This window comes from Diadema setosum, chromosome 11, assembly GCF_964275005.1.
Source record: "Diadema setosum chromosome 11, eeDiaSeto1, whole genome shotgun sequence".
NCBI classification, from domain to species: Eukaryota; Metazoa; Echinodermata; class Echinoidea; order Diadematoida; family Diadematidae; genus Diadema; species Diadema setosum.
This window is the reverse complement of record NC_092695.1, coordinates 38701822-38728107: the sequence shown is the minus strand read 5'-3', so window position 1 is coordinate 38728107 and position 26286 is coordinate 38701822. Positions and strand designations below refer to the sequence as shown.

General features: G+C 38.2%; 1 protein-coding gene across 1 annotated transcript in view; it reads left to right on the top strand.

Annotated features, from left to right (window-relative positions):
* LOC140234787 (sorting nexin-25-like) overlaps positions 1 to 16008 on the top strand; it is a 47623-nt gene extending 31615 nt beyond the window's left edge. Inside the window, exons 13-23 of the mRNA XM_072314824.1 lie at positions 790 to 969; positions 1636 to 1791; positions 4365 to 4496; positions 5231 to 5371; positions 6047 to 6163; positions 7041 to 7129; positions 8113 to 8220; positions 9289 to 9429; positions 11267 to 11448; positions 12750 to 12850; positions 14943 to 16008. Coding sequence (XP_072170925.1) covers positions 790 to 969; positions 1636 to 1791; positions 4365 to 4496; positions 5231 to 5371; positions 6047 to 6163; positions 7041 to 7129; positions 8113 to 8220; positions 9289 to 9429; positions 11267 to 11448; positions 12750 to 12850; positions 14943 to 15257 — 1662 coding nt within the window. The 3' untranslated portion in view covers positions 15258 to 16008. The remainder of the gene's footprint in view (positions 1 to 789; positions 970 to 1635; positions 1792 to 4364; positions 4497 to 5230; positions 5372 to 6046; positions 6164 to 7040; positions 7130 to 8112; positions 8221 to 9288; positions 9430 to 11266; positions 11449 to 12749; positions 12851 to 14942) is intronic.
* Positions 16009 to 26286: the final 10278 nt, after the last annotated feature.

Sequence of the window (26286 nt, the reverse complement as noted above, 5' to 3'; positions counted from 1 at the left end):
GGTATCACTACTATGTGCATGAAGTTAAAAAGAGAAATGTGCTTTCCTGTGCAAGTAATGAAAAATTCTACATGTTAGTATTCTTCCTCCAGAGTATTATCATCAAGGCTCTGCTAATCCTGTCTCTACCACTGGCTGTTATATTACACAAGATGTCTGTGGGTAGAGAATAATAGGCTTGAGATGGTTATATAGGAATTCCCCCACCCAAAGTACATGTGGATAGATTAATGAAACACTCTGTGATAGTTTGATTGAAATTGGACAATTTGTTCATAAAGTTTATGTTGAAAGTTTTGGTTATTTTCAGATTTTTACTCTATAGATATAACAATTTGTGGTATCAGAGTAGTGGCGGATATAAGGAAATATAGAAGGAATTTCACAAATCATCACTTTTCATGAAAAGTACGCTTTTCCTTGAACTATTGCTGAAATAATTATGTGAAGGCAAATAATTAGTCTCCCTACATGCTAGATGAGCTAGGTTGTGTTTATTTGATGTCCTTAAAAAAATAGTTTTTGGTGAAACTCTTTTCATATTGCCTTTATTTAAGGTCTAATACTATCATCAGGAATAGTTGTACAGTTCCCATCTTGAGGGCAGGCACATGGAATTTAACAAAACTGTCAGAATTTAGAATTTATTAATAATGAATTGTTTGATTTTCCACGAACTCTTCCTGAGCATTCCCTGATCTTTCTGCACTAAATCCACATGTTCGAATATCTGGGAAAACTCCCTCTTTAACCTGTGCCTTGTGCTGCTCATTACCCGTTGCTCTCCAGGGTCCCGATGCCTTCTACCAGGCCCAGCATAAGGTTTACCAGCTCCTAGACCAGGAGCACTACCCGTCATTCCTGGTCAGCAACTTCTATGCCAAGCTGTGCCAAGAGATGGCACCCCAGGCCAGCGGGGAGGGCCTACCGTCAGCCATCAAGGATGAGCTGCAGAACAGCTACAGTGAGGTACGGTCTATCCTGTAAAGATGCATCAAATGTCATACACTCAAAGCTTACCATCATTTGATTTATGGATTGCATTTATTGTCTGAAGTTTCACCATAATTGTATCATGGAATGAATATACCAAACTTTCTAGAAGTTGTGGTGTGTTCTCATTTTGTTTGAGATAAAATGTTTCCAATTATGTAAGTGGATTGTTGTTGTTTTTTTGTGAACACACATTAACATATGTTTGTCAGTATTTATGACTCTTCATAGCAGAATTTTAAAAAGTGTTTAGGTGAAATAGCATCTTTAAAAGCTGTTTGTATATTCAGCTGTGAAACGTAGTTGGTGATATATTACTCTTCATGCCATACATATAGTTTTATGGAAGCTTTTTTAAATGACATAGGAGAGTCTGCTCCTGTGTGTGAAACTGACCCTTTACCAAAATATCTGGTATAACACAAATACAATATATATTGTCTCAAAGGATTAAAAGCACTAACTTTGCTTCTTGAATGTTATATGACTTATTCAGTATTTGACTTTTGCCAAACTTGTTATATCTTTTATATTCTTGTAATAATATGTTTGATTTAAGCTTGAAGGTGAGTTGCAAATATGTGTTAACATACTGAGTTTCTCTGTTGTTTCATTCAAAAACAATGAACCAAACAATCCCAGGAGACATCCCAGCCCAGCCCAGATCTGGAGACAACAGAGAGTTTGATTGAACAGACAAACACAATTGAGAGCACACTGAAGAGGATTGATGAGAAACTTAGCAATAAGTCTCAGGCTCTCAGCAACTTGAAGAGTTCTCATGGATCAGATTCAAAGGTAGGTTGGTCATGAGGAATGGTGATGTTGACTCAAAGGACATCCGCTTCTTTGACAACTACCATTCATTCCTGTCAACTGTCAATATTTCTATTGACAATATAGACCGTTTCAATTTCGATGGCCTATTCACCTACCGCCGCTAGCGGCGCTATAACGGCCGCCATAACTGGGGGCCAACGGGGGCTGGCTCCCAGCGAGCTAGCTACCCAGCGAGTTGCACTTGCAGCTAGCAGCCCAGCGTACCCATCGCGCATAGTTAGCCGGGCGCGGCCGCATGCGCCGCCGGCGGCCGCTGGGTCGGCGACCGCCGCGCTAAAATTGTGATTGTTTTACTCACTGTGGAAAAGTCATTCAGCGGCATTTAATGCCTTTCTTTTGGACAAATTGAGTAATTCAGACATATCGATCTAAAATTAATGAAAGCTTCAAAGGATCAGAAAAAACAACACATATTGTGCAGTTGTTTGGGTGCACAAAATAAAATAACAGGCGAAAAAACGGAAATGGAAGCTGCACGTCAGTGTGTGAAATTCAGACACTAATATACTGACGCATGATGAATATAATATACACTTAAGTGAAACACAGCGGTATAAAAAATGCACAAATTTTTGAAACAAACTTTGGCCTATGCCTAATAGATTCTCTATTTGATTAGGCTAAATCACTGCATATTCATATTCGTGAAATAAAGTTGTTCATTTTAGAAGACAGGTTCAGATCAAAGATTTTGAGAATCATTGTTAAATGCTTGGTGCAATACTTACAAAAGTTAGAATACACTTCCTGGCTACTACATTCTATATGACAAACATTTTAAAGCCTATCACTACAGCCAAATGTATGTTTCAAGATGTGTAAAAAAAAAAATCTTATATTGTAAATTTTTACTTCTTCACTAAGCGTTCAGCATTAAATTGACCATATTCAATTTGGGCCTGGAACTCTGAATTTGAATTAATTTTTGATAAAGTGATACTTATAGATATTAAACTGCCATGAATGGTGGCAAACATCCGTTTCATAAGCATAATTCATATTAAGAAAGTTTGATTTGAAAATCACTTTTGTAGATTATAATTTTAGGCGTTTAATAGCGCGATGTTAAATGCAAGGTTACTTAGACCTTAAACAGTAGAATGTTTGGTTGTTGACATCAGGCGACGTAAATTAACTTCTTAAGTTTGTACGGCTTAGAAACGCCTAGATTTGCCTTCAGTTTGGTTTACTTAGTTAGACTTGCCGGAAGTTAGTGACAACCGAAAATGATATAGGATGTAGCTAACGTTAGAGGGTTCTAGGTAGAAGTCAAGTCTAGTCTGGACTGTTGCCTAGAATTCTAGACAAGATCTAAAAAAACGTTAGACAGACTTTACCCCACTGGTCCGAGAAAAGGCAAAAGCCTAAAAAGGTTTAAGTTAACTGATCTTATTAGTTGCTTTGATAGCGCCATATCTACTATCTAGCTCAAAACTGATTCATTATTTGTATTTAATTATATCAGTTAACTGCTCAACAGTCTAGGCTTGCTATCTAGACGTCTGTCTGCGCCTAGCCATAGTTCTCCCCAGGTGTTTTTTATCCTCTTACACAAATGTGAATAGATCTAATGATTAATGTTAAGGGGCTTACACGCGAGTACCCAGGTCATCGCAAAAGAAATAGAGTCTAACGTGTTACAATAACGATTCCACTCACGGATCGTACCGATATTTACCTTGAAGTTCAAGTTTTGGCTACAGCCGTATATGCCATCTACCCATTCGCTCATAGCCGGTATAAGTTGTTTAATTTTATTAATTAGCTAACGAAAAAAAAAAGTAGACGTTAGAGTTGTTACAAATCCAGATGCGTCGATCGCTGCCAGCGCCAGAGATAGCTGGCTGGCCGGCTGGCGCCGGCCGGGTGGTAAAAGCACTGGCTGCCGCTGGCACCCTTGCCACGCACGCACGGCGCTTGCCGACCCGGCCTGGTTGGCCCCCAGTAATGGCGTCGCCTTAAGAGGGCGCACTTCCATGAACAGTCACTTGAATCGGTCTATACTGTGAGACTATATTCCCAAAGACAATATTTCCCAAGTCAATATTCCCCAAGTCAATATCCCTGAAGATCTTGTACCCTGATACAATGTTTCCTAAAACACGAAACTCCAAGGCAATATTCCCTGAGACAATATTGCCCTACAGTGATAAGCACTGCTGAAGGATATTTTCCCCTCTAGGACAATAGCATGCACAAGATAGTTATCTGCAGGACAAGGTGGATGTTTTCACATCAGTTATTTTTCATGCTTGGCAGGATAAGAAAAATATTTGGTTTGGTTAATTCCACAGAGCAAGACATTAATTAGGGAAATATATGACAAGCAAAAATAATTACTTGCTTATATTTTGTATGCTTTTTTTTGTTGCTACTTTAATTATTGTGCTGGTTTCTGGTTACATGGAAATTCCTACTTTCACAGTAAGTATAATCTCTCACAGATGCCAGTGTAATATGCAAGAGGAAATTAATGAGAATTAGCTGCTATGTCAGTTGATAAACCAAAATATGTTTCTCCTCCCTGGCAGATGGAGCAGCTCCTAGAGAAAGAGATTGAGAACCTGAAACTTCAAAAGAAGCGGCTGGAGTTGTACATCCGGCAGACGGAACTCTGGACAGAGCACATAGACAAGTGGAGAGTGGACGTTGTTCTACCTGTGGTAAGCAGGGGTTTTTCTTTTGTGTGTGTGTGTGTGTGTGTGTGTGTGTGTGTGCGTGTGTGTGTGTGTGTGTTTCTTTTTCACATATATGCCATTTTTAGGGCATTATGTTATTTCAGGAGTAGCTGTGATCACTAGACTCTTGTCAGCTTCATCTAGTGTGTGTGTGAGCACTGTCTTTTGGACAAGTAATCTGTCATTGAAAAATATCTAATAATGCCGAGCTATATGTCTTGTGAGCTTGAACAGGAGGTACCTTTCTTCTACAAAGAATTCTTGTAGTTCACAGACTTCACTGGTCTTTTTTGTTCTCTTTTCTATTGCCTTTCCATTGTGAAAGCACTGCGTTTAGATGCTGTTCAGGAGGTTCCAATTATTGCTGCATCATGCTGTAGATGATGAAAGAACCTTGTTTTTGCAACAATGTTGTGATTTATGGTTGTTTCAGACTGCACCTACTTAACTATTGAACATTTCACCCCATTCTGTGAGGAAATGTATAAGTCATGAAATGATTTTATGATACCCTGAGATACCTTGTTATACAAGCCATGATTGTTTAAGTGATTGTGTACTTCCTCAGTGTCTTTGTTGAGACATTGTGTGTGACAAAGATTTCATATTATTACTGATATCACAGTTGACGTCATTTATACTAAGTAAATGGTCTGGTTACTGAGGGCTCTTTAATGACTATCCCCTGTCATTGTTCATTCTCCATTTACTGACATCAGGCTCAGGACACAACAGACATGAAGTCCGAACTGTACTTCCACATTGTCGTCCACCCTACTGATCCAAGCATCCCGCTGTCTGGCTGGGTGGTTTCAAGACGACTGGAGGAATTCCATACCTTACAAAACAGACTGAAAGAGGTATGCACCCCAGCACTAGATGTAGATACTCTTTACGGTGCACAGCCCTTTCAACATTGTCCATAATCTTTCTTATTGTGAATGGTACAATAACAAGCTGATTACATGCCAGTGACAATGACCAATAGATGTACTTCAGTCAGGTTGTCTATCCCTAAAACTGCTGGTGTTGTGCCGTAACACCAACATACTGAGTGCAAGAAAGGTCTACAAGTACTACACAGTGCATGTTTTGCCTCATAAGAATATGAATTGAGAAATTAAAAATTTGATTGTCATAATTTCATATAAATTGCTTGGTTGATGGATTTAAAGCCATATTGATATGGCATCACTGCTTATTTTTGTTTGTAGATAAGAGTACCAAACGCAGTCAGTTTTGCTACCTGCTTTTAATATGTGGAATGTTGTTATCTGCTAAACCATTGAGGCCCAATTGATTTTATTACAACACGCATTTCCCATAGACACCTGCCCGAGTATACTCATGACTCGTCCTCAACGGGGTAATGTAGAACTTTGTTATGATTTATCTTTACCAGTTTTTGAATCCCCCACTGTGCCCAATTAGGGAGCATGATTAGCATGGTTGCAAATCATGACTTTGCCTTGCCATGAATGATGCCTCTTCCTCGACTGACTCAGTCAATGTTACTCTTTATTTGACACACACAGTGCAGTCACTGGCTGAACAAGGTCAAGCTCCCTCAGATGAACAAGAAGCTCTTCAACAGAGAATCCATGAATGAATTCTTGAAGCGATCCCAGGAGGAACTCCAAAAGTATCTCACAGTAAGTTACACAGATGCTCCATTGAAGGAGAGCTACAATACAATGCAATAATTACATTCATATAGTGCTCTGACAAACCATAAGCTGTTTCACAGCGCTTTACAAATTATCTAGGGCACAGCTGCTACATACATTGTATTATACTCTACTACGCTGCACTATGAAACTCCTGCTGAAATTCTCTTTGAATTATATGTAATGCGCACACTCTATTTTATGCATGTCAAGCAATATTTCACTTTTCAAATACCAGATAGTCATTTTAAGAGAATCTTTCAGACACTCTTTCACTCTGAATCTGCCAGATGAAATGATGACATTTAGTCCCTTAGAAATGTTAATTAAAGGGACTGTACAGTACTGGTTGAGGTGGGGATTCATGTTTTGAACATTCCTAAGTGAGATAATGAAAAGCCTCTTATGAAATATGAAAGAGCATGTAATTTTAAGACGGATTTAACGTTTATTTGATGAAAATTGGTTTTCGAATGGCCGAGATATCCAAAAAACTGCTAATAATAAAAGGCGACATGCCACAACTTTATTAGGATCTCTTTGTTTCACCTTGTTTTTGGATATCTCAGCCATTTCAAAACCGATTTTCATCGAATAAACTTTTGATACCCCTTAGAACTGCATGCTCTTTGACATCTCATAGAGTGATTTCTGAATATCTCGCAAAACGTTAAAAGCTAAATCCTCACCTCGACCAGAACTGTACACACCCTTTAACAACAGAAGTACAAAGATGCTAAACATTCTTGTATAGAAGATATAAGTCTGGCTGGAAGATGGTAATAGATTCATCTATGTTTTTACTGCTGTGAGAATTTGGTTATCACATTTTTTTGTTGTTTGAATTTTCCCCCATTTGCAGGCTGTTCTAGGAGACGACCTGCTGAGGCCCAGTGAGGCGCTGTACTCGTTTCTCGTACCCAAACCTCACTTGTTGCTGGAGGAGCCACCGTAATGTATCGTTCCTAGACCTGTAAAACATCTTATGACCCACTCTACCCTCGTTGTGTGGATAAATTTCACAATTCAAAATAGATGTGGGAACTTAAAAGGGGATGGCTAGTAACTGATCAGTGAAAATCAGTGGGAATGCTTGGGTGATTGTTCCAATCCTTGTGGGATTCATTTAAGAGTACATTATATATCTATTGTTGTGTGAAAATTATTTGCTTCAGAATGGTCTCATATTCAACTGATGTGCAGTTTAATGTTTCCAGGTCAGCGTGCCTGGTTAGTGACGGGGCATTAATCTGCACATTACTTGAATATGAGACCGTTCTGAAGCAAATAATTTTCACACAACAGTAGATATATAATGTACTCTTAAATGAATCCCACAAGGATTGGAACAATCATCCCTCAGCATTCCCACTGATTCCCACTGATCGGTTACTAGCCATCCCCTTTAACTCCTCTGGAATTACTGCAAAAGTGGACATTTGTGCTGCATGGAATTTTTCACACATTTCACAGACATGAAACTAGGACAAAAATAAAAGCACACAAAATTGTTTCCTTTTTCTTTGTATTGCTACTGTGTGTTTTAATTCCACAGAATTCATCTTACCCAATCAAGTGCAAAGAATTACTCGTTCAAAAATTTCCATTTTTACAGTAAAGGCTTATATTCTCATTGGTCATAGATTTTGACATTAAGAGGCTATTGAATGAATGTCAAAGGGTTCAAATGAAACAAAATTTCTAACTATATCTAATGAAATATTAACAATAGGTAGTAAAAATGCAATGGAAATACACAGCATCAGTCCATATAATTGTAATGTCTGGGATTTGATGTATTAAAATGTGCACTGCCATCTCTACTCATGTTGAGTGCTGTATATGTAGTGAGTGCCTCGACATGTATGGAAACTTTGCAATAGGATTCCTCCCAGACGTATGAATAACCGACATTTTACCATCTTGTGTGTTAGGCCTGTGACAAAGAAGGGCGGCTTCTCGCTGGCCAGCATATTCAAGAACCCGCTCTCTGTGGAGGAACGGTCAAGTCTGGCTGCAGAAACGGATGCAGAGGAGGAGAGGTCAGTAAATCATTTTATGTATTTACCCTTGATCAGGTGTGGTGGTCAAGTTGAGGCCTGTCATATGACCATATCTCCAGCTCCCCCTCCCCCCCCCCCAAAAAAAAAGGGCACTATTTTTATTGTCCAGGAATGGTTCCATGTCATCTGCTCCTGCGACAATCGCTCCCAAGAAATGTGTGCTCGCTAATCCAAACATCAAATTCAACCCACAAACATAACCGTAACCCTAATCCTAATCCTCACATCAAACTAAACCCAAAACCCTATCACAATCCTAAGTCCTTGGAGGAAATATCACCGGAGCAACTGTTGCAGGAGCAAATGTCATGTCACCGAGGAATAGATATCTTGAATCACTAATTCTGTGTATCTCTACATGTGGCATGCAAAAAGCTGTAGTGACCAGCCAAGACTTGTTGCATATTTACTTAAGAGGTATGAGTGCATTGTATGTTATCATTATTGTTGTAGTCTTCATGGCAACAAGTGAAATGCTCACATCTCATAAGCTCTAGTTGAACTGCTACCAATTGTAATTGTAACTGCCTTTCTAGCAATTTTCTGAGCCACTGAAATCATAATCTGAAGCCACAGTGATAGAATGAGAAATGGGTATTTTCCCTTTGAGGAGATAAGTTGGTGATTTTCCTCCTTTGAGAAGATATAGTAACACCAGAAATATTTGCTGCATGAAATTTTCAAAAATTGGAGCCAACAGCCTCTTTCGCGGCATGAATTTTTAGCAAATTGCCACTGGCATTCAATGCATAATGTAGACAGGAACTTACGCGTCCATTTTAATTGCATGAATCTTGGCTCCTTGCGAACATTTCATGCTCGCGAAAATTTTTGGTTTTACAGTAAATGGTATATTTGTTTTAGAGGAGGCAATATTTTTGCAAGTTGTCAATTTCATGAATACTATTTGACTTGTGAAACTCACAAAAATAAAACACTGGAAAATATACCACATAAACAGTTCATAGGTGACAGATGTATATTTCAGAACTTGATGTGATAAATTCATGTATGATTGTTTCTCTCTCTGGTAATATATATCTCCAGTGTCCACGATAGAAAAGATTCCATTGCAGAGCCCATCTACAGTCTGATCAGTGAAGTCTTTGAACTCCATGGGATGTTCCGCTGGCTGAGGCGGACGCTCATCGTCTTCGTTCAAGCGACGTTTGGAAGAACCATCAACAAGTGAGTTGAGATACCATGCAAATCACAAACATGTTCTTTTAATTTTGTATGGCGCATTGTCTTGTCGTAGCCAGAATTGAAAGTAGTGTCAGTTTATAAGCAGATGACCACTAATTCAGTAATCTGTAAATGGTGATACATTGTCACCAAGTGAGTTTGTTCTTTTTTTAATCAGTTGTGTTTGTAGTATATGTTTGTATCTTGTCATTAGAAGAATATAATATTTTTACAATTTGCAGCAAGAATACTTTTAACTCAGTAATTATACCCCCGCCAAACGAAGTTTGAAGGGGGTATATAGGAATCAGCGGACGGTCGGGCGGTCGGGCGGTCGGTCGGGCGGTCGGTCCGTTGCAAATCTTGCGTCGCGAACTACTTCCTCAGTTTTCAACCGATTCCCATAAAACTTGGCACAGATGTGTGCCTTGGGTTGTAGATGTGCAAGACGTATTTTTTGACAGTACCCAAAAGTATGTTGCCATGGTAACGGCATATTATGGGCAAAAATGGGTACAAATCTTGCGTCGCGAACTCCTCCCACAGTTTTTGATCAATTTTTATGAAATTAGGTACAGATGTTCATCTGAATATGTTAATGTGCAAGACACATATTTCCGCAGTGGCAAAAAGTGCGTTGCCATGGTAACGGCATGTTATTGGTAAAATATAGGGCAAACTGCTTCATGGCAAAACTGCTTCATCAGTGTTCTTCCAATTCTCATGGAATTCATATTGAATGTTTGTCTTTGGATATAGGTCAGCATGACACATTTCTTGACAGTTACAAAAAGTATGTTGCCATGGTAACACGCTCACATATTATGAGCCAAAATGATGGAAAATTTTGTGTTGCAAACTACTTCCACAGTTTTTGCCCAATTTCCATGAAACTTGGTACAGATGTGTGCCTTTGGTTGTAGATGTGCAAGACACATTTTTCGACAGTACCCGAAAGTACGTTGCCATGGTAACGGCATATTAATGGCAGAAGATCAAGGAAAGATCTTGCGGATTTAACTGCTTCCTCAGTTTTTTGACCAAAGCTTATGAAATGTTGTTTGGCGGGGGTATAACCAGTCGCTGTAGCGACATTTCTAGTTTTTTCTAAACTTTAGAGGACTTTATAGGACATTCCACAGCGTGGTCACATGTAAAGCATTCAAGAATCCACAAACATTATCTTGCCCTAGATTCCCTTTATGGGGCCACTTGTAGTGTTCAGCCTCAACATAAACCAAGCAATAGTTGCTTTTTAGCCCAAATTATTGCAGAGCAGATATGTTGTAATGAAAATCAAATGCATGTTAAAAGTTAAACAAAATGGCACAAACTTCATTGAATTAGGCAAAAACAAAGAAAGCCATAATTACGATTGGATTTTTTTTCTAGTCTTTCAAAAAGGATTATTTGGTTGCAACCCCATTTGCAAAATTTGATGAGGTAATGATGACATGGCCATGCATGTTTCTCATGGACACATTTCCCTGTCACATACTTTTCATATTGAGCTGTTGTAAAATTGTCATGATTTAGTAACGACTTTGCAAAGGGGAGGGTGGTTTAATCGCAAAATTGTTGATAAAACATTTTTAGCATGAATAATTCATGGTATCATTGGAGATGAATGTAGCCTAGTCGACAATTGCTTAACTGCACCACTTCACATTCTGTCTATTAAACTATTGTTATTTTTAACTGAGCTTTGCATACTGGTTTCATCTTTGTGTAATGTTTTACACACATCATGTCTTGCATCATTGCAGCTGCAGAAAACATGATAGAATAAGCTTCAATCACACTAAATCAATTCAATTTTTGCCAATTTTGTGTTTTGTAGACAGCTGCGTGAGACGGTGGACTGGCTGACGTCGGAGTCCATGGTTCTGTTCTACATCCATTACTTCCAAGATTCCATGTGGCCTGAAGGGGAGCTGGCCCAGGCCCAGCCATCTCCCAGCCTGGAGGAACAGCGGGCCACTCAGAGGGAGGCCAGGGATAAGTTCCTGGAAAATCTACCTGGTGAGTTGGATTCCCACAAAGCTTTAAAGCAAAACCATTGATGATGTTTAAAGAACCAGTATCGTGGGGATTCATCGGTGGCCCGATCCATTTCTTGCCAACTGGGATACATTTTAAAACCATGAATAGCACTGCTCAGCAAATGCCCGCATCAAATTATACACTCATTAACGATTGACTCATGTCTATATTCTATGGCTGAGTGTGTACTTACATAAAGATCAGTGATATAATTGTACACATTTCATTATGAGGATTCTTGAATAAATTCAAACCGGGCCAGCCTTTCCACTCCATGGTATTCCTACGCTACAGGGTCTATAATGAAAAGATGAACATAGTAGGAGAAATTTTGTCAAGATAGGACTTAAAACAAGAATGTCCAAATTTCACATATTCTAACTGAGTAGTGATACTTTTTGCAGCAACCTGTGGAAGTGACAGACGTGGAAAGTCGGTGTCAAAGTTCAACAAAATGAATTTAAGGTGTCATTTTCTGATCATAAATTTTACTAGGTATAAATTTTATAGTATTAAATAGCATTTTGTGTAATGGATAGAAATTTCTTGAAAAATACTTTCTCTTTTCATAAAGGATTAAGTCTTTCCTTGGTCAGTGGTCAAGATCAATCAATCACTATCTAATTTTGAATGAAGGGGCATTTACGTGAAGAAAACATAAATCCACATAATAATATGGATTGTGTGAAAGCAACGGTATTAGTAGAACACATCAACAAAGTTTGAGGAAAATCTTACCATCGCTTCACTTCAAGAGTTATGAATTTTTAAAGTTTAGGTGCTGTCATCACTAGATAAGAAGACTACTACAGTTAGTGATGTCATGTATTGACAACATTATAAAGAAAATAAACAGAAAATTCAACATATTTTCACTGTCCTAGCAAAATGAAAGAACACATAACTTATCTTTCCAGAAAGTAGAGGGATTGATAATTCCCTGTACTTGAGATGAAAGATGAAATTTTATGAAATTCTCCATATATTTTCTTTATATTGTCATGAACTGTAGTGCTGATGACAGCACCAAATTTCTAAAAATTCATAACATGTGAATCAATCGTCCAATTTTCTTTAAACTTTGCTGATTGCTGCTTTCACTCGATCCACATTTATATTTGGTTGTAGGTTTCGACAGATGGCAGTAGTTAAATTTTCATCAGAAACAGATCTAGTTTGTTGGTTTGTTTTTGAATTAACACTCCTTTCATAGTGGCCTGTCATGGCACATTGCCATTTCATCTGTATCAATCACTTATGCAATGCTCTTTTTCTTGCAGATTTCCTGCAGAATCTGCTTGGGAAGGGTAACAGCCGTCTTGGAGCCATAAAGATTTTTGAAGCCCTGCAAGACGTCCGCACCAACAAACATATTTTCTATGTAAGTACTGTGCTGTGAGCGAGGACTTAATGAAACCCTATGCTTCTATATCTGACAACTCTGTTTTGCATCTTATTATTAGGGTCTATTTAAGGGCAGCAGACTCAAGGAAAATTGATATTTGATAGGCATACTGGAAGGAGAAGAGCAGAATGGTGAAAATGTCAGTACAGAGATTAGAGATGGTACAGGGAAAAACATCACCAAATTTTGCTTACAATAATATTTTGAGGTGAAAATTGCTCATGAGAACTGTATGTCACATACTGTATCCCATATTTATAGTGGATGCAGTCTTAGCTGTAGTCTTGCTAACAAGCCACACTGTAGCCAGCCTGCATCAGTGTGTCTAATCATTGTTGAGAATCCAGAAGCGCAGCTGTAAAGCTTGCTTTTCCCAAAATGAAGTGTCTTTGTGTAAGGCTAAATTTAGTCTCTCAGACATTACCATGCCAAAGGCTCATTTGCTCTTTTAATTTTGTTGAAAGGCTTCTCTGAATGCTTCCCTAATGGAATGACATGGGAGGGAAATGTATAGCCTTAAAAGCATTTAGTGCATTGTCTTTTTAGACAAAAAAACAACATCAAAGGATGTCTAAATTGGAACCTCCAGACTTGTTGTGCAATTAGTGTGACTATTTATTCTCACTTTGTGCCTGCAGGAAAGGGGATTTTAAATTCATTATTTATTCATTTTTATGTTTTGTCTTTTTAAGGAGAGTGTGCCGCAAAATGTGATTGTTGAGATATGTTTACTTCAGCAATTCTCATGTCTTCTTTGTGTGTGTGTCTGAAGAGTGATTATAAGATGCCTTCTTATCTTCGGCTTCTAAAAGTGACCAAATAAAGTCTTGATATGTTTTTTTTTTTTTTTTTTTTTTCTTTCTGGCAGGGTTCTTGTTGTTCTTGTTATGTTTTAAAACTGTTCACTGGCTTCAAAGGGATGTCTCCATATTGATATAGAACAGTTGAACATTAGTTCAGCAGTGATTCATTTAAGATGTTATTTACTGTGTTCCATGCCACTCACATGAGAAGAACATAATTTCTGCCTGCATTTGGCAATATACATTGCAGTTGAATGCAAAAGAGAGCAATTTTTCACACTAATTTAACATGGAGGTGAATTATTTTTGTTCTGTGTCTCTTGTAAGAGGATGGAATTTATTATACTGGAAATCTTAGCACCGATTGGTTGAAATGGAATATGATAAAATGATGAATAGAAAAAAAGAAGAAACATCAAGCTATCTACATGAAAAATAAATTAGTGATCTATTACCCCATTTATACTGCAGACAGGTTTTCGAGTCTCCTCGAGGAGGTTCAAGAGCCCGCGTGAAAAAAGCGGTCTCTTGTCTATACTGCACGAGCTGAAAGCAGGCCCTACAGGTGCAGGTCCTATAGCAGGCCCAACAGGCTCCTCCCCTCTGATACACAGTGTGGGCTTTTTCACGAAAGTGTGCATGTTGCGTGGCTTTCTTCAGCGGGGATATGTTTGGATGGCTGGGTTGTTTACATTGGAGGGTGATGACCTTCAGCGATAACTTCCGTGCCAGCTAAAAAGCAGCTTCTCGAACCCCCTAGCATTTATACTGCAGCAGAGGCTGCTATAGCAGGCTCTGAAACCACCCCCTGTAGGTGGTTTCAGAACCTGACCTGATCTGATCTGATCGGATTACCTTTTGTCTGTTTATGCTGAGCTTTAAGTTTGCTTCAATTCTCCTTAAAATTGTATGCTCTGTAACATTTCATAAAGTGGTTTCTAAGCGTCTCGCAAAATGTTAAAGCTGAATCCTCACCTCACCCAACACTATACTATCCCTTTAAATTCCTTTTTTCTTTTCTTTTTTTGCAGAATCCTAATATGGTGAAAATTTTTAGACTTAATGACTGACACTGATATTTTCTGCAAGTATACAAAAGTGAGAGTATTTAGGGGAATTTCATGGAAGAAGGGAATCAGTTCTGCATCAGGGACAGAGGAGCATGGGAAGTCAAGGTCATTATCCAGTATGGTGTTTGGGAGGCATAGCAGTCATTGTCATATAGCGTGCCATGATGCCCATCTTTTCGCTTTTGATAAATCCAGAACCTCTTGGAGCTGGCCCTCCTAGAGCTGTGTCCCGAGCTAAAGGATCCACGACTCCTGGAGGAACTGGAGCAGGATGCACAGAGGCGGCAGAAAGGGTCTGGTGAAGTGGCGCCCTCGCCCCCTGTCCCAGCTCCTGAGGAACTGGGCGAGTCTTCGAGACCCATGGAGGATTCTGAGCCAGCGTTGGAAGCAGACGGCGGGGAAAGTCAGGACGTCTTGAAGGGGACTGCTGGGGATGATGAGGGAGAGTGGAATGTAAGGCAGAGAAGAAGATCGGTGGAAGGAAGGGAGAAGAGCGATGGTGAGGATTGAAGGACAACCTGGAGAATGTTTTCCAGGCTGAGATCTTATACTCTCCAAGAGACAATGTTAACCTTCAGAGACCATGTTAATTTGTTTTTGTATTCGTGTTGTGGTAACTGTAGAATACCCTCCAAGGGTAAATATTCCATAAAGTCTGGAATCTGGTGTAACACTGATTGAAATATAGTGTCTTTCTTTACTTCATTCTGTCCTTAGTTATCAGTCCATTTAAAGGTTTCTTCTACTCTGTAGATAGAATGCTCTCCTCTAGAGCATTGTAGACAATCTGATATTTTTCATGGTGCTGTATACTTACTGTCTTCTGCTGTTGTAGGAAAAAAAAAATGTGGACTGCTGGTTCTCCCCAAGGAAAAAAAAAAAAATGTGAGGCAAAAGAGCGATAAGTCTTTCAACTGAGTGCTAAGTCAAAAATGACTTGCTTGAGTAAAATTGTGTGGTGGTCTTGGTAGACTTAGAATCAGCAAGTCAAGTAAACATTTGTTTTTTCCATTGTTTTTAAAGGCCGGGGTCATGTTTTACTCTACTGGTAATGTTTTAAGACTAAAATGCAATTTAGAAATGTTGTAGCTGTCCCTCTGGGTATGTGTGTGTGTGTATGGGTGTATGTGTGTATGAGTATATTTTGATGGATCTAGAATACCAAACTTTCCATGAGTTAGAGTCTACTTTTTAAGTATGCTTGTATCACCAGAAGACGTCTCGAAAGTCACAAAAGTCAAAACCTTGGTAACATGCTACAATAATTTGCTTTTTGTGTCACTTAAACAAAAAAGCCCACAAGATCTTAGAGAAAACAGGCCTATACAGAAAATAACTACCAGTAGTGTGGTTAACTCACGCTTTAAAAAGAGCGGGTTCAAAGTGGTTCTTCAGAGGATTTTGAAAGCACGTAATAAATGGACATTGCAGCAGCATGCTTGCACACAATCCACCAGATAGTCTTATCATCATGTACAATGGGCAGAAAGTTTGACAGAGGGACATTTACAGCCAATGAGCTATCAGCTTAGATTGACAGTACACACTTGCTGTAAGTGGTGTCATGACTTGTGATTATAGAGGAAATTTCTAGGGGACATGTAAATACATGAAAACATCAATGGACTGGCATTGGACAAAGCATATCTGGGCCCCGTTGCTAGAAACTTTGCGTTTAAACACAACTTGCAACTGATTGTCACTGGCCAATCAAAATCATTGTTGCATGCATGTCTTCTTAATAGGGCAGACCCTGAGCCAATCAGAATGGTTGTTTCAAAATTAGCAATTATTTGCAATTGATTGCAACTTTCTTGCAACGGGGCCCTGGTCAGATTGTTGATAGAGATCATGAAAAATTTTAAAAGGCTGCAGAAACACGATTAAAAAATATAGAGATATAAATGTATACTCATTTTATCATCCAGAATTGATGAAAATGTCTATTTATGGTTGAGTTTGTTTTTAATGCTTGCTTTTATGGACAACCATGCATTCCATTCCAGTGGTGCTGGTGATGATGATTTGGGTCAGTGCAAGCCTTTGGTAGAGGCATCAATTCCTCTCAGGCTCAGAATATTGGCAATTGCTAAATTTTATCCACTTCAGAGCTACCAAGTCTCAAGACTCAAGCATTTAGGGTCTGTCTCACGATCTCACGCATGGCACCCATTTTTCTCACGCATTGGGTGAAGTTTGCAACTTGGGCCAAAAATATGAGCATAGATCAAAGGATTAAAGTGACAGTTGCAACTGAAGATATATTTCCCTTTTGTCTCTCTAGTTACTTAAGTATGCACCAGATCACATCATTAAGAGCTAGTAATAAAAAAAAAACCAAAGCTCCCTACCATGGGAGGGGGGACACCCCCTAGTCATGAAAATCTCACTCATAAAGATTTTTTGAACTTGGCATCACTGTCCACTTTTGTGAAAGACCATTCATTCTTCATAAACCACAAAAGCTTTTGAAGTAGCTGGCAAATTGAGTCATGCTTGGGGGGGGGGGGGGGGGGAGTAGGAAAAAGTCTTTTGCACCAGAGCTCTCCATCATTAATATGGTAGGCCTTCAAATTAAACCCAGTATCCATACACCACATAAGAATGATTGAATTGAATGGGACTGAAATAGCTGACTAATATCTTGATATCCATAAAAGCAGCAAACAAAAGTACGATGTAATCCAGTTTAATATTTGTTTGAACTTGGGCAAACTTCTCTTAAATAAAGTGCTTGCTGCAACCTCAACAGCTTACCAAAGGTTTTTATGAGCCATGCCCTTGTAAGCAGCAAATACTTTGTATACACAAAATATTGCCTAATAAAAACAGAAAAGTAAGCAGCCAATGATGCAAGCAGCTTATTTATAACATGTTATGCCATGACTCATCCAAATACTCATAGACATAATTCATAATATCACATTCTGACTTCCCATTAAACAGGGACATTTGCCAAACATATTTGATCATGTGCAAAACTTTTTATTAAATGCTACAGAAAATATGATGGTTTTGATGACAAAGATTATAACAAGAATTTATGATGACTTTTATTTACAAATTAACAGTAGACAAAATGAGTGCTGAAGAATGAAACAATGGAATGTGGAAATTGTTATTCATATTCATCTGCATGTCAGCTCAAACATTACTGCCTCAAAATCATTTGCCAAACTATGCTGGGATAAGTTTTTTAGAACTCATCACCTTTCTTTTCTTTTTTTTTTTTCTTTTTAGCTGTTTATATTGCTGTCAAATTAAGAGCTGCTTTGCTTTAGAATCCAATAATTCCAATGGGGCACACATTGTAAGATCTTGATGTGAAATGCTAGTGTGCCTTGAGATTAGTTTTGAAGAACTTGTTTTAATTCTCCCTTTTGTATGTCATTGATGCAACATTTTATCTTTTAATTTGCTGACAGCATTGATGATGTTCCTTACTTGGGTATTAAATCATTGTCTGTCTTGATGTACTGTTCCAAATTGCTCCTGTGTAAGAAGAAATTAGTGTAATGTCATCAATGGTGTGGAAATTCACAGACTGTCATTGTGTGTACACCTTTTGCTTATTGCTGACAGATCTGTAACTTGAATCTATGGTAGTAGTTAAGTTATTAGATATGATTATTTTACTCATCCACAGTTGAGCAAGCCACTACCAGGTTTGAGTTCTGTAATGTAGTCCTGTTCCCCTTTCTTTTTTACTTTCTAGCTGGAGTTTGATGAATAATTATATTTAAACTCTGTAGAAATAGATACATGGTAAATGATGCTCTTTGAGACATTTTAGAGGTTAGTGTTCACAAGAAGAAATTTTATCATACAAATTCTTTTATTGAACAAACTGTTGTGTACAATATACATGAATGTACCAGACTTTGTGGCAATTTTTTTTCTTAAATGTAGAGCAATGATGTATGAGTTTTAGTTAGATATTGTAATTTTATAAATTTTATTTTGTCAATAAGAATGTTGAATGTACACTGAACTTGTGAAGCTTCTTCATTTATTGCCAATGATGAAGTTGAGGTTGATTTAGAAGAGAAACATGGGGGTGTTTCATAAAGCTGTTCTGATGTGCTATACTTATCAGAATTTCAATAATTCAGCACAAGAACTGATCACCAGTCGTTCTTAAGTTGTTCTTTATAAACCACCCCCATGGTTTGATAACACAGTGCATAAAAAAGACAATCACAATGACCATGTTTACTCAGCAATTTAATAAGCAAAATGAGGCTCTGAAATTGAAAGAGAGAAAACCCATAAGAATGTAAATTTATTTTGCCAGTTGTATATAATGAGATTTCCTATTCAATCAGGCTTTTAACGTAGTCTGCTGTTCCAGACTCCACTTTGACACAGCTTGCCTGCAGTATTAGTCTATACAGAACTGACCATAGTGACAAAGGTAGCTAAGAAAGGATCTATGAGGTGCTCTCCTTGATTATGTAAACTTTTCACCTTCTATTTGAAGTCATTAAAAAAGCAGATTGCTACCATGTGAAAATGTGCTGGTTCTGAAAAAAATACAGTTACTAAAAAACAACAACTACAGCTGTATTTATGTGTCTTGCAAAACTAAATCAGGACTTTTGAATCATTTATCTGAAATCTAGTTGTTCCAGCCAAGAACGAGACCAAACAAAAGGAAATAATGAGTCCACCAGGTACTAGAAATATATGTTTGCTTGAGATATTTTTATGTGTGTGTTAATGTGAGGTTGTTTACAGGATTGTTGCCTTTGTGGTATTTCAGCAGTTCCTTTCTAAGGCTCTTGAGCTGTGTGGACTTTTACCAAGTTTTACCTCTGGACATTCACATTTAATTTCTCAACAGTAGTCATCATAGGCGAGTATTTTTGTCCCTCCTCAGGCTTGGTCTCTTCTTAGTGCTGATCATGACATCTGTAAGACTTCAGAAGAAATCATCACAGAGAGAAGATTTGAGGAAGAAAGTTATGATCATGTCCCATTTTTTGTTTTGTATTCATATGCATGCAACACTCTGGTGTTTTACAGAATTGTGCTTGAACGTTTATCACTCTATGTACTACACCCAAACTGTCACTGGAATCTGATGAAGTGCAGATTAACATTATTTTTTATCACATTTCACATGTTGCCTTTCTGTCTGTGATTCTGTCTTTTTTGTTATTCGTGTGTTGTAGTGATGAGTGATTCCATGAGTTTTTCCTGTGTTTGAAAGAATGAAATATGTGTAATGCACGTGTAGATGACACCCCTTCTCTCCACAATCCCCATCTTCAAGAAAAAAGACCTAAAGGGAAAATTTTCTTGATATAATTATCATTTGGATTCAGTAAATTGAGAAATGGTGAAAGAGTTAACACATCTATGAAGTTTGAGGAAGGTACAACAGTCCATTCAGATGTTATGAATTTTTAAAGTTTTCATTAAATCTCTGTTTTAACAAAGATTTTAAACACTCCCATATATATATATATATATATATATATATACATACACACACACACACGCACACACACACATACACACACACACATGCTGCGAAGCCTATTTTTCATACAGTGCTCGATGTCGAGATGGCAGAGCGTATAATAAACACTCACACAGGTATTTGGAGGTTCGTCAGTGCTTCATTACTACATGTTTTTCGAGATTCTCGCGCCTTGTGTGGGCGACATGAAGCTCAGAGTGATGTAGACATAAAGCACCAAAAACGTGTAGTCACCGACTTAGTGAATGTTATGTACATACATTATCCATACAGTATGCCCCCCCCCCCCCCCCGCAAATAAATACAATCGGATTTCCGCATTGATTACTTTCCAAATGATTAAACAATCTGCATGCTATTTCAGGGAATGAAACTATTCTGAGAGAAACCCCATTCAAGTTGGCTAAGTGGTCACAGAGAAATGTGGATGTTGCAAAGTATGTCATCGGCCCGTTTCTTCCAAGTTTAGCAACTGGATGCTCTTGCAGCTGTGAATGCAATAGACAAAATTTGAAGGGAAGGAATTTCTGACGTGCTCTACAAAGATCCTTAATTTCTCTTTGACCACCAAAGCAAATCAGATGGGGTTTTCTGTAAGATGTGGGTAATAAGTTACACATAGTTCCACACCTAAAACTGATTGGGGTTGATTCACCATCTTTAAAGTTATTGTTACGGAAAGTCCGATAGTATTTTTTTGACATATGGTATGTGTATATGAAGAGTTTGTTTGCAAAAACCGATAAGTCCATATTTGCCAAATGGAGATATTTGCGATTAAAGGTCAAGAAAAATAAAGAGAATAATAAGAAAATGTTTGCTTCTTTTGACCATAACTTCAAAACTATACCTTTATATGTAGTGACCAATATATCATTTAAAAGGTATTATTTTGTACTTTATGACAGAGATTGTACTTCAAAATCTTCAAAAATGGACTTATCGGTTTTTGCAAACAAACCCTTCATATATACATAAATTTGTACATAAAAAAAATTGTTTGCTTGTCGTTGTTTTTCCAGTGTGCCAACCTGATAAGAAGGAGAGTATAGTAACCGAAATTTCAAATGCAGCTTATTGCAACTATTCAATTGATCATCATTTATAAAAAAAAAAAGGGGGGGGGGGCAACAGTCTGAGTGCATTATGTTTTTAAAAATTCGGCAAAAGGACTCCTTTAGAATGAAAGGAATAAAGACGAATTGATTGGACTTACAGTGACGATTTGCATACGACGTACAGACGACATGGCGAGTCGATTAAACTCGGCAAGTCTTTTTTCAATTTTTCTTTTTTTTCTGACAATGTCGACCAAGTTTGTGACGAGTTGACGAGAACATGGGCTGTGTTGTTAATTTCATTAACTTGACGGGTTAATAAAATTATGATGAGAAAACGAGAAAAACAGATGTTCAAGAAAATTGCAAATCATCGAGTTACAGAATGGGAAGAAGAGATGTAAAATGATGGTACGTTAAACTCTTTTACAACGAAAAGATCTGAAGACTGGAGTCGTAGAACTCGGCGAGTCGACTTGATGACGAGAAGCCGACAGGATCGACGAGTTGTTGGTACTCAGCAAGTCGAGTTGATGAAGACCAGAAAGGGATAGGGACGAGTTGCCGACCTTTACAGCCCACCTTACCTCTAAACAAGTTAACATTCATTTCCATGAAAATATTTATAAACGAGACGTTCGGACGTGATTTCAATAAGTGGATCTTTTATTGCTATTTGCACTCTGCGTATATCACAGACCAATATCTTACATGAAAGATATCCACGAACAAATACTATGACAACAATTTCTGAAAAGAAACGCTAGAATGAAAAAAATAAATAAAAGAAATCTAAAAACATCTACTATGTTTGAGAATCTTATGTCACACAACACGTGCGGTGGTAAAGGTCACGAAATAAATGTGTTTGTGTATTACATGGTATATATAGCACTTATATCCACCATGAATATTACATCACGGTGAAGTAAGCCTACATTTTTTTCTCTATCCGTATCTTGTTCTCACCAGCATCAACATTATAGCAATTTTATCATGTATAATCACTGAATAAGATGTCATTACTGAAGGGTATTACAAAGTGGTTAGTTATCATAATCATGTTTTTTTTTATCATGATTATATATCATATGTCATTTCTCCTTTTGGAATGTACACTTAATTCACATGTTCATGTTATCCATTCGCGGAAAAAAATTGTATAATGTAATTGCGTCAAGCCATCCTCGTATGAATCATACCAGATCGTCAAAGCGATTAAATCTTAATCATACTGAGAATAAGTACGAGACTTGCGGGAAACCAGTAAAAATTATCAGTGTTTCCTGCATTCTCCATAGCAGCATCAATGAGGAGATCAGATAACACGTGCTGGTAGGCTGTAGACCAGAAATCGCATTCGCGACTGACCCATTACAGTCAACCTACCAGAGTTATAAGAACAATAAAAGAAGGCGTGGCATATATTCTTTGACCCCTCGGACACGCTATTTTGGTTTAAGTTTTCTTCTATTCATTTCGTCCTTATTGTGTTGTACAAAACTACATCTTGATATCGACAACGGACATTCACATCCACATAATCATCTTTAAAAGACTAATCGGGAATTCTATACACTCCGATATGTGAAATGTAAGAAGGCATTAAAAAGTTTTAAGACAGTTTTAAGCGTATTTAGGAGAAAGGTGCATGACGTATTGTACATGTATTCTGGAACTAATCAGTATTCTGAATGACGAAAGCATAGACATCAACAATTTGGAGGAGCGAAAACCTTTGAAATTGATCACATTCTGACCAACCGTTCTCATTCGTCACTCTGTAAGCACGATCTCAGTGTATGGCCATTAGAAGCGCAATGCCCGCAGAGGTAGATACAGTATACAGGTACTATTATATAGGCCTACAAGTCATCTCTATAGTAATGTCTTCCTGCTGTTTAGGGGTTTATACTGCTGTGTATTCTATGCGTGATGAATAAGAATGTAAATTCTATTTCGATATGGACGAGTGTGTTTATTGGGCTATCAACCTTTTATCGATTCTTCTAATGTGTGAACAAAGTGCACAGAAACGAAATAATATATATATTTTTTCAATCATGTCCAAATGATGCGAGTATCTTATGTTGTACAATGTACAGAAATATCGGTTTAGTTTACCGTCCTTATATCTTTGAATGGAAATTAATAAATACCATTGAAAAAAAAGTGTGTGTATATAAACGTGCGTATGAGTGTGCGTGTGCCAATTTGTCATGCTACGTCTATCTCACAGAGATATATCATTGTTATTTATCTCTCTACATATGGTCCAGCTAGGTCATATAAATTTCATATTGCATAAGAATTGCAGGTGTCGCGCACGTCATCCGTATAAAATTAGATGTAGTGGCGGCGTTACGTATCATCGAGTTTCATTGCGTGTTTCTATGTGTCTGTCTGCGAGTGCCGCGCGATGTGAAAGTTATGCAGTATATGGCTATCTAGAAGGTCGGTCAGTTACGCAAAACACGATGTGCAGCGCTGTGAAACAACTAAGTAGTCCATATGAGCGTTATACAAATATGATTATTGTAATGTATTGTATCACCAGTGGTTTTAGTTAATTCTTTTTTTTTTCAAAAACGTAATCCGCACACAAACACACACACACACAATGCAAAAACGACACAAGAGTGTATACCACGTTGAGATATAGCACAGATAAGCAGGAAAACGGGGGATACAAATGTACCAGTTATTAAAGAGGAGCTAAAATTAATGGGAAGCAGGGTGAAAGAAACAGACGGGTGAGAGGACTGTGTGTGTGTGTGTGTGTGTGAAAAAAAACACAGATACAGACAAAACATTACGACAGGGAGGCTGTATCTTACCATCCAGTCCACTGGAGAAAGAGAACACAGTACATGTACTAGTATACAAAGGTTCTTTTTATCTGTGCAAAAACTAGAATGGTAGTTTGATGGTTTAATAGTCACATAGGCAATTAAATATGTATTGTTTCTCTCAAAAAGTGTGGCAAACTGGACTATGAATGACAATCTCCATACTCCAAACAAACAAACAAACCATGCCATCCAATCCTCACACAACACACCAAAACAAACAACAGGAACCAGCTTTATTCTTCCTAATAATTCACTTTCACTTTATATTACTAAAAATTATCATTTACATCAAAGAATTACACAATGTTTTCCATGAATCCGGGGAATCCATACAATCATATTTGGAACACAAGAATAAAAAGTATACTCACGTAGAGTGATAGCACACACATTTTTCATAATTCTTTTTTAACACATTATTCTACACCCTGACCATGTTGTTTGTGTTATCCCACATCAATCATGTTGTTAGTGCACTATTCTCTCCTTGCACCATGTATTACATTGTATATCATGAAACCTTACACACCAGTGATTTTTGTTGAAATAAAGAAACATAGATGCAGTGTTCATTTCTTCTGCCCCTCTTCCCCCAGAAAACAAAACATCTCCAAGAAATAAAACATACACACAAACAAAACACGTCAAACCAAGACAAAGGTAAGATGTTTGCCTTGATCAAGTCTAGAGCTTGCACTGCATACTTAAAAGTGTTATTAAAAAACATGCAAAATCAGCAACATTTTCAGATAGCATTGAGACAGCAAAACACAATCAAAGGGGTTCTACATTCAAGTATGCATGGTCTACATTATGTTAGAGTGTACAAGGGTTCAGAAGTGCAGTATACTTGCTTCCATCCACATCAACCATGTTAATCTCCATGCATTTGCACAACTGCTAATACAGTTATACATGTACAATGCATTAAACTCGCCTACACACAAGAGCAGTACATGTTACATGTATGCTACTTCATATCACAACAGTCTAATACACACATAAAGGCATTGTGTATGGGCAATGTGCTGCCTATAATATTTTCAACTATCAGAACTGCATTCTTATTTGGCAGATTGAACCTATTGACCCAAACTTCTTCATGAAAAATGATAAAGATGTTAATTGTAATCTCTAATGACCTACTGAGGGGTGCACATTCATCTCAACACTCCCTATGACTGACAGCAAACTGCAGAGGCATACAATGTACTTTGAATGAGCAATTGGGCCCAAACACCTGTTAACCCTTAGTAAGCTTTGGGTGACAACTGGTATAGAAATCTCCATACACTGTCCATACTGTCCAAAGTCCCTGGCAGAGAAAGGGTTAACAAAAGAGAGTGGGATGAGCTGCTCTGAGTGACTGCAACTATAACAAATATTCAATCTCACTCTATCAGCATTACAGTGCCGCTCACCAAAAAGTCTGACACGTTTACACGATTCGGACGAGTGCCCACACAGACGCCAGTATCGTGTATTTGGCACGACTACACGTTTCAAAAGGTGTTCCGAGTCAGTGCGCTCGCGGGGAAACGCGTAGTCGCGCGAATTACACGTTATATCGGAAGCCGACCTCCGCTGACCCGAACCGTGTAATCGTCGAAACGTGAAGTATTTACACGATTCGTCCGCGCGCGCTCGACTCTCCGACTCGGAGATGCATTGCCGTATACAGTACACACAGTGTGTGTGCAGTGACATCGCTCGCCGCGCTCCGACCCGCTGTTTGGGTGGTTTTAGTACACACACACATGTGTACGTACATGTATACAATGTACGTACGGCCGGCCGGCCGGCTGTAATACAGCTAGCTAGCAGCTGTACAGTACCGTACACAAGACTGTGTGTAAGGTTGGACCTACTACTCATCGACCGCCTAATGTTTATTTGCTTGATGATTAAGAATATTTAACACTGAAATTCACGTAAAAAACTTGACCTACGTGATTGAGAAAATCCAGCTCCATCAAATGCCGTTGTTCCCTTTTCGATTCGAAGTTTCAGTGCAAAAATATCGCCGACGAACTTGCGTCGCCTCGTTTCAGCTCCCCGCGGTAAATCTCGTTATTAGGATCGACCGCTGTTTTTGCATTGACAATGCACGCAAACGAGAAGTGCGTACTAAGTGTTCAGTGCGC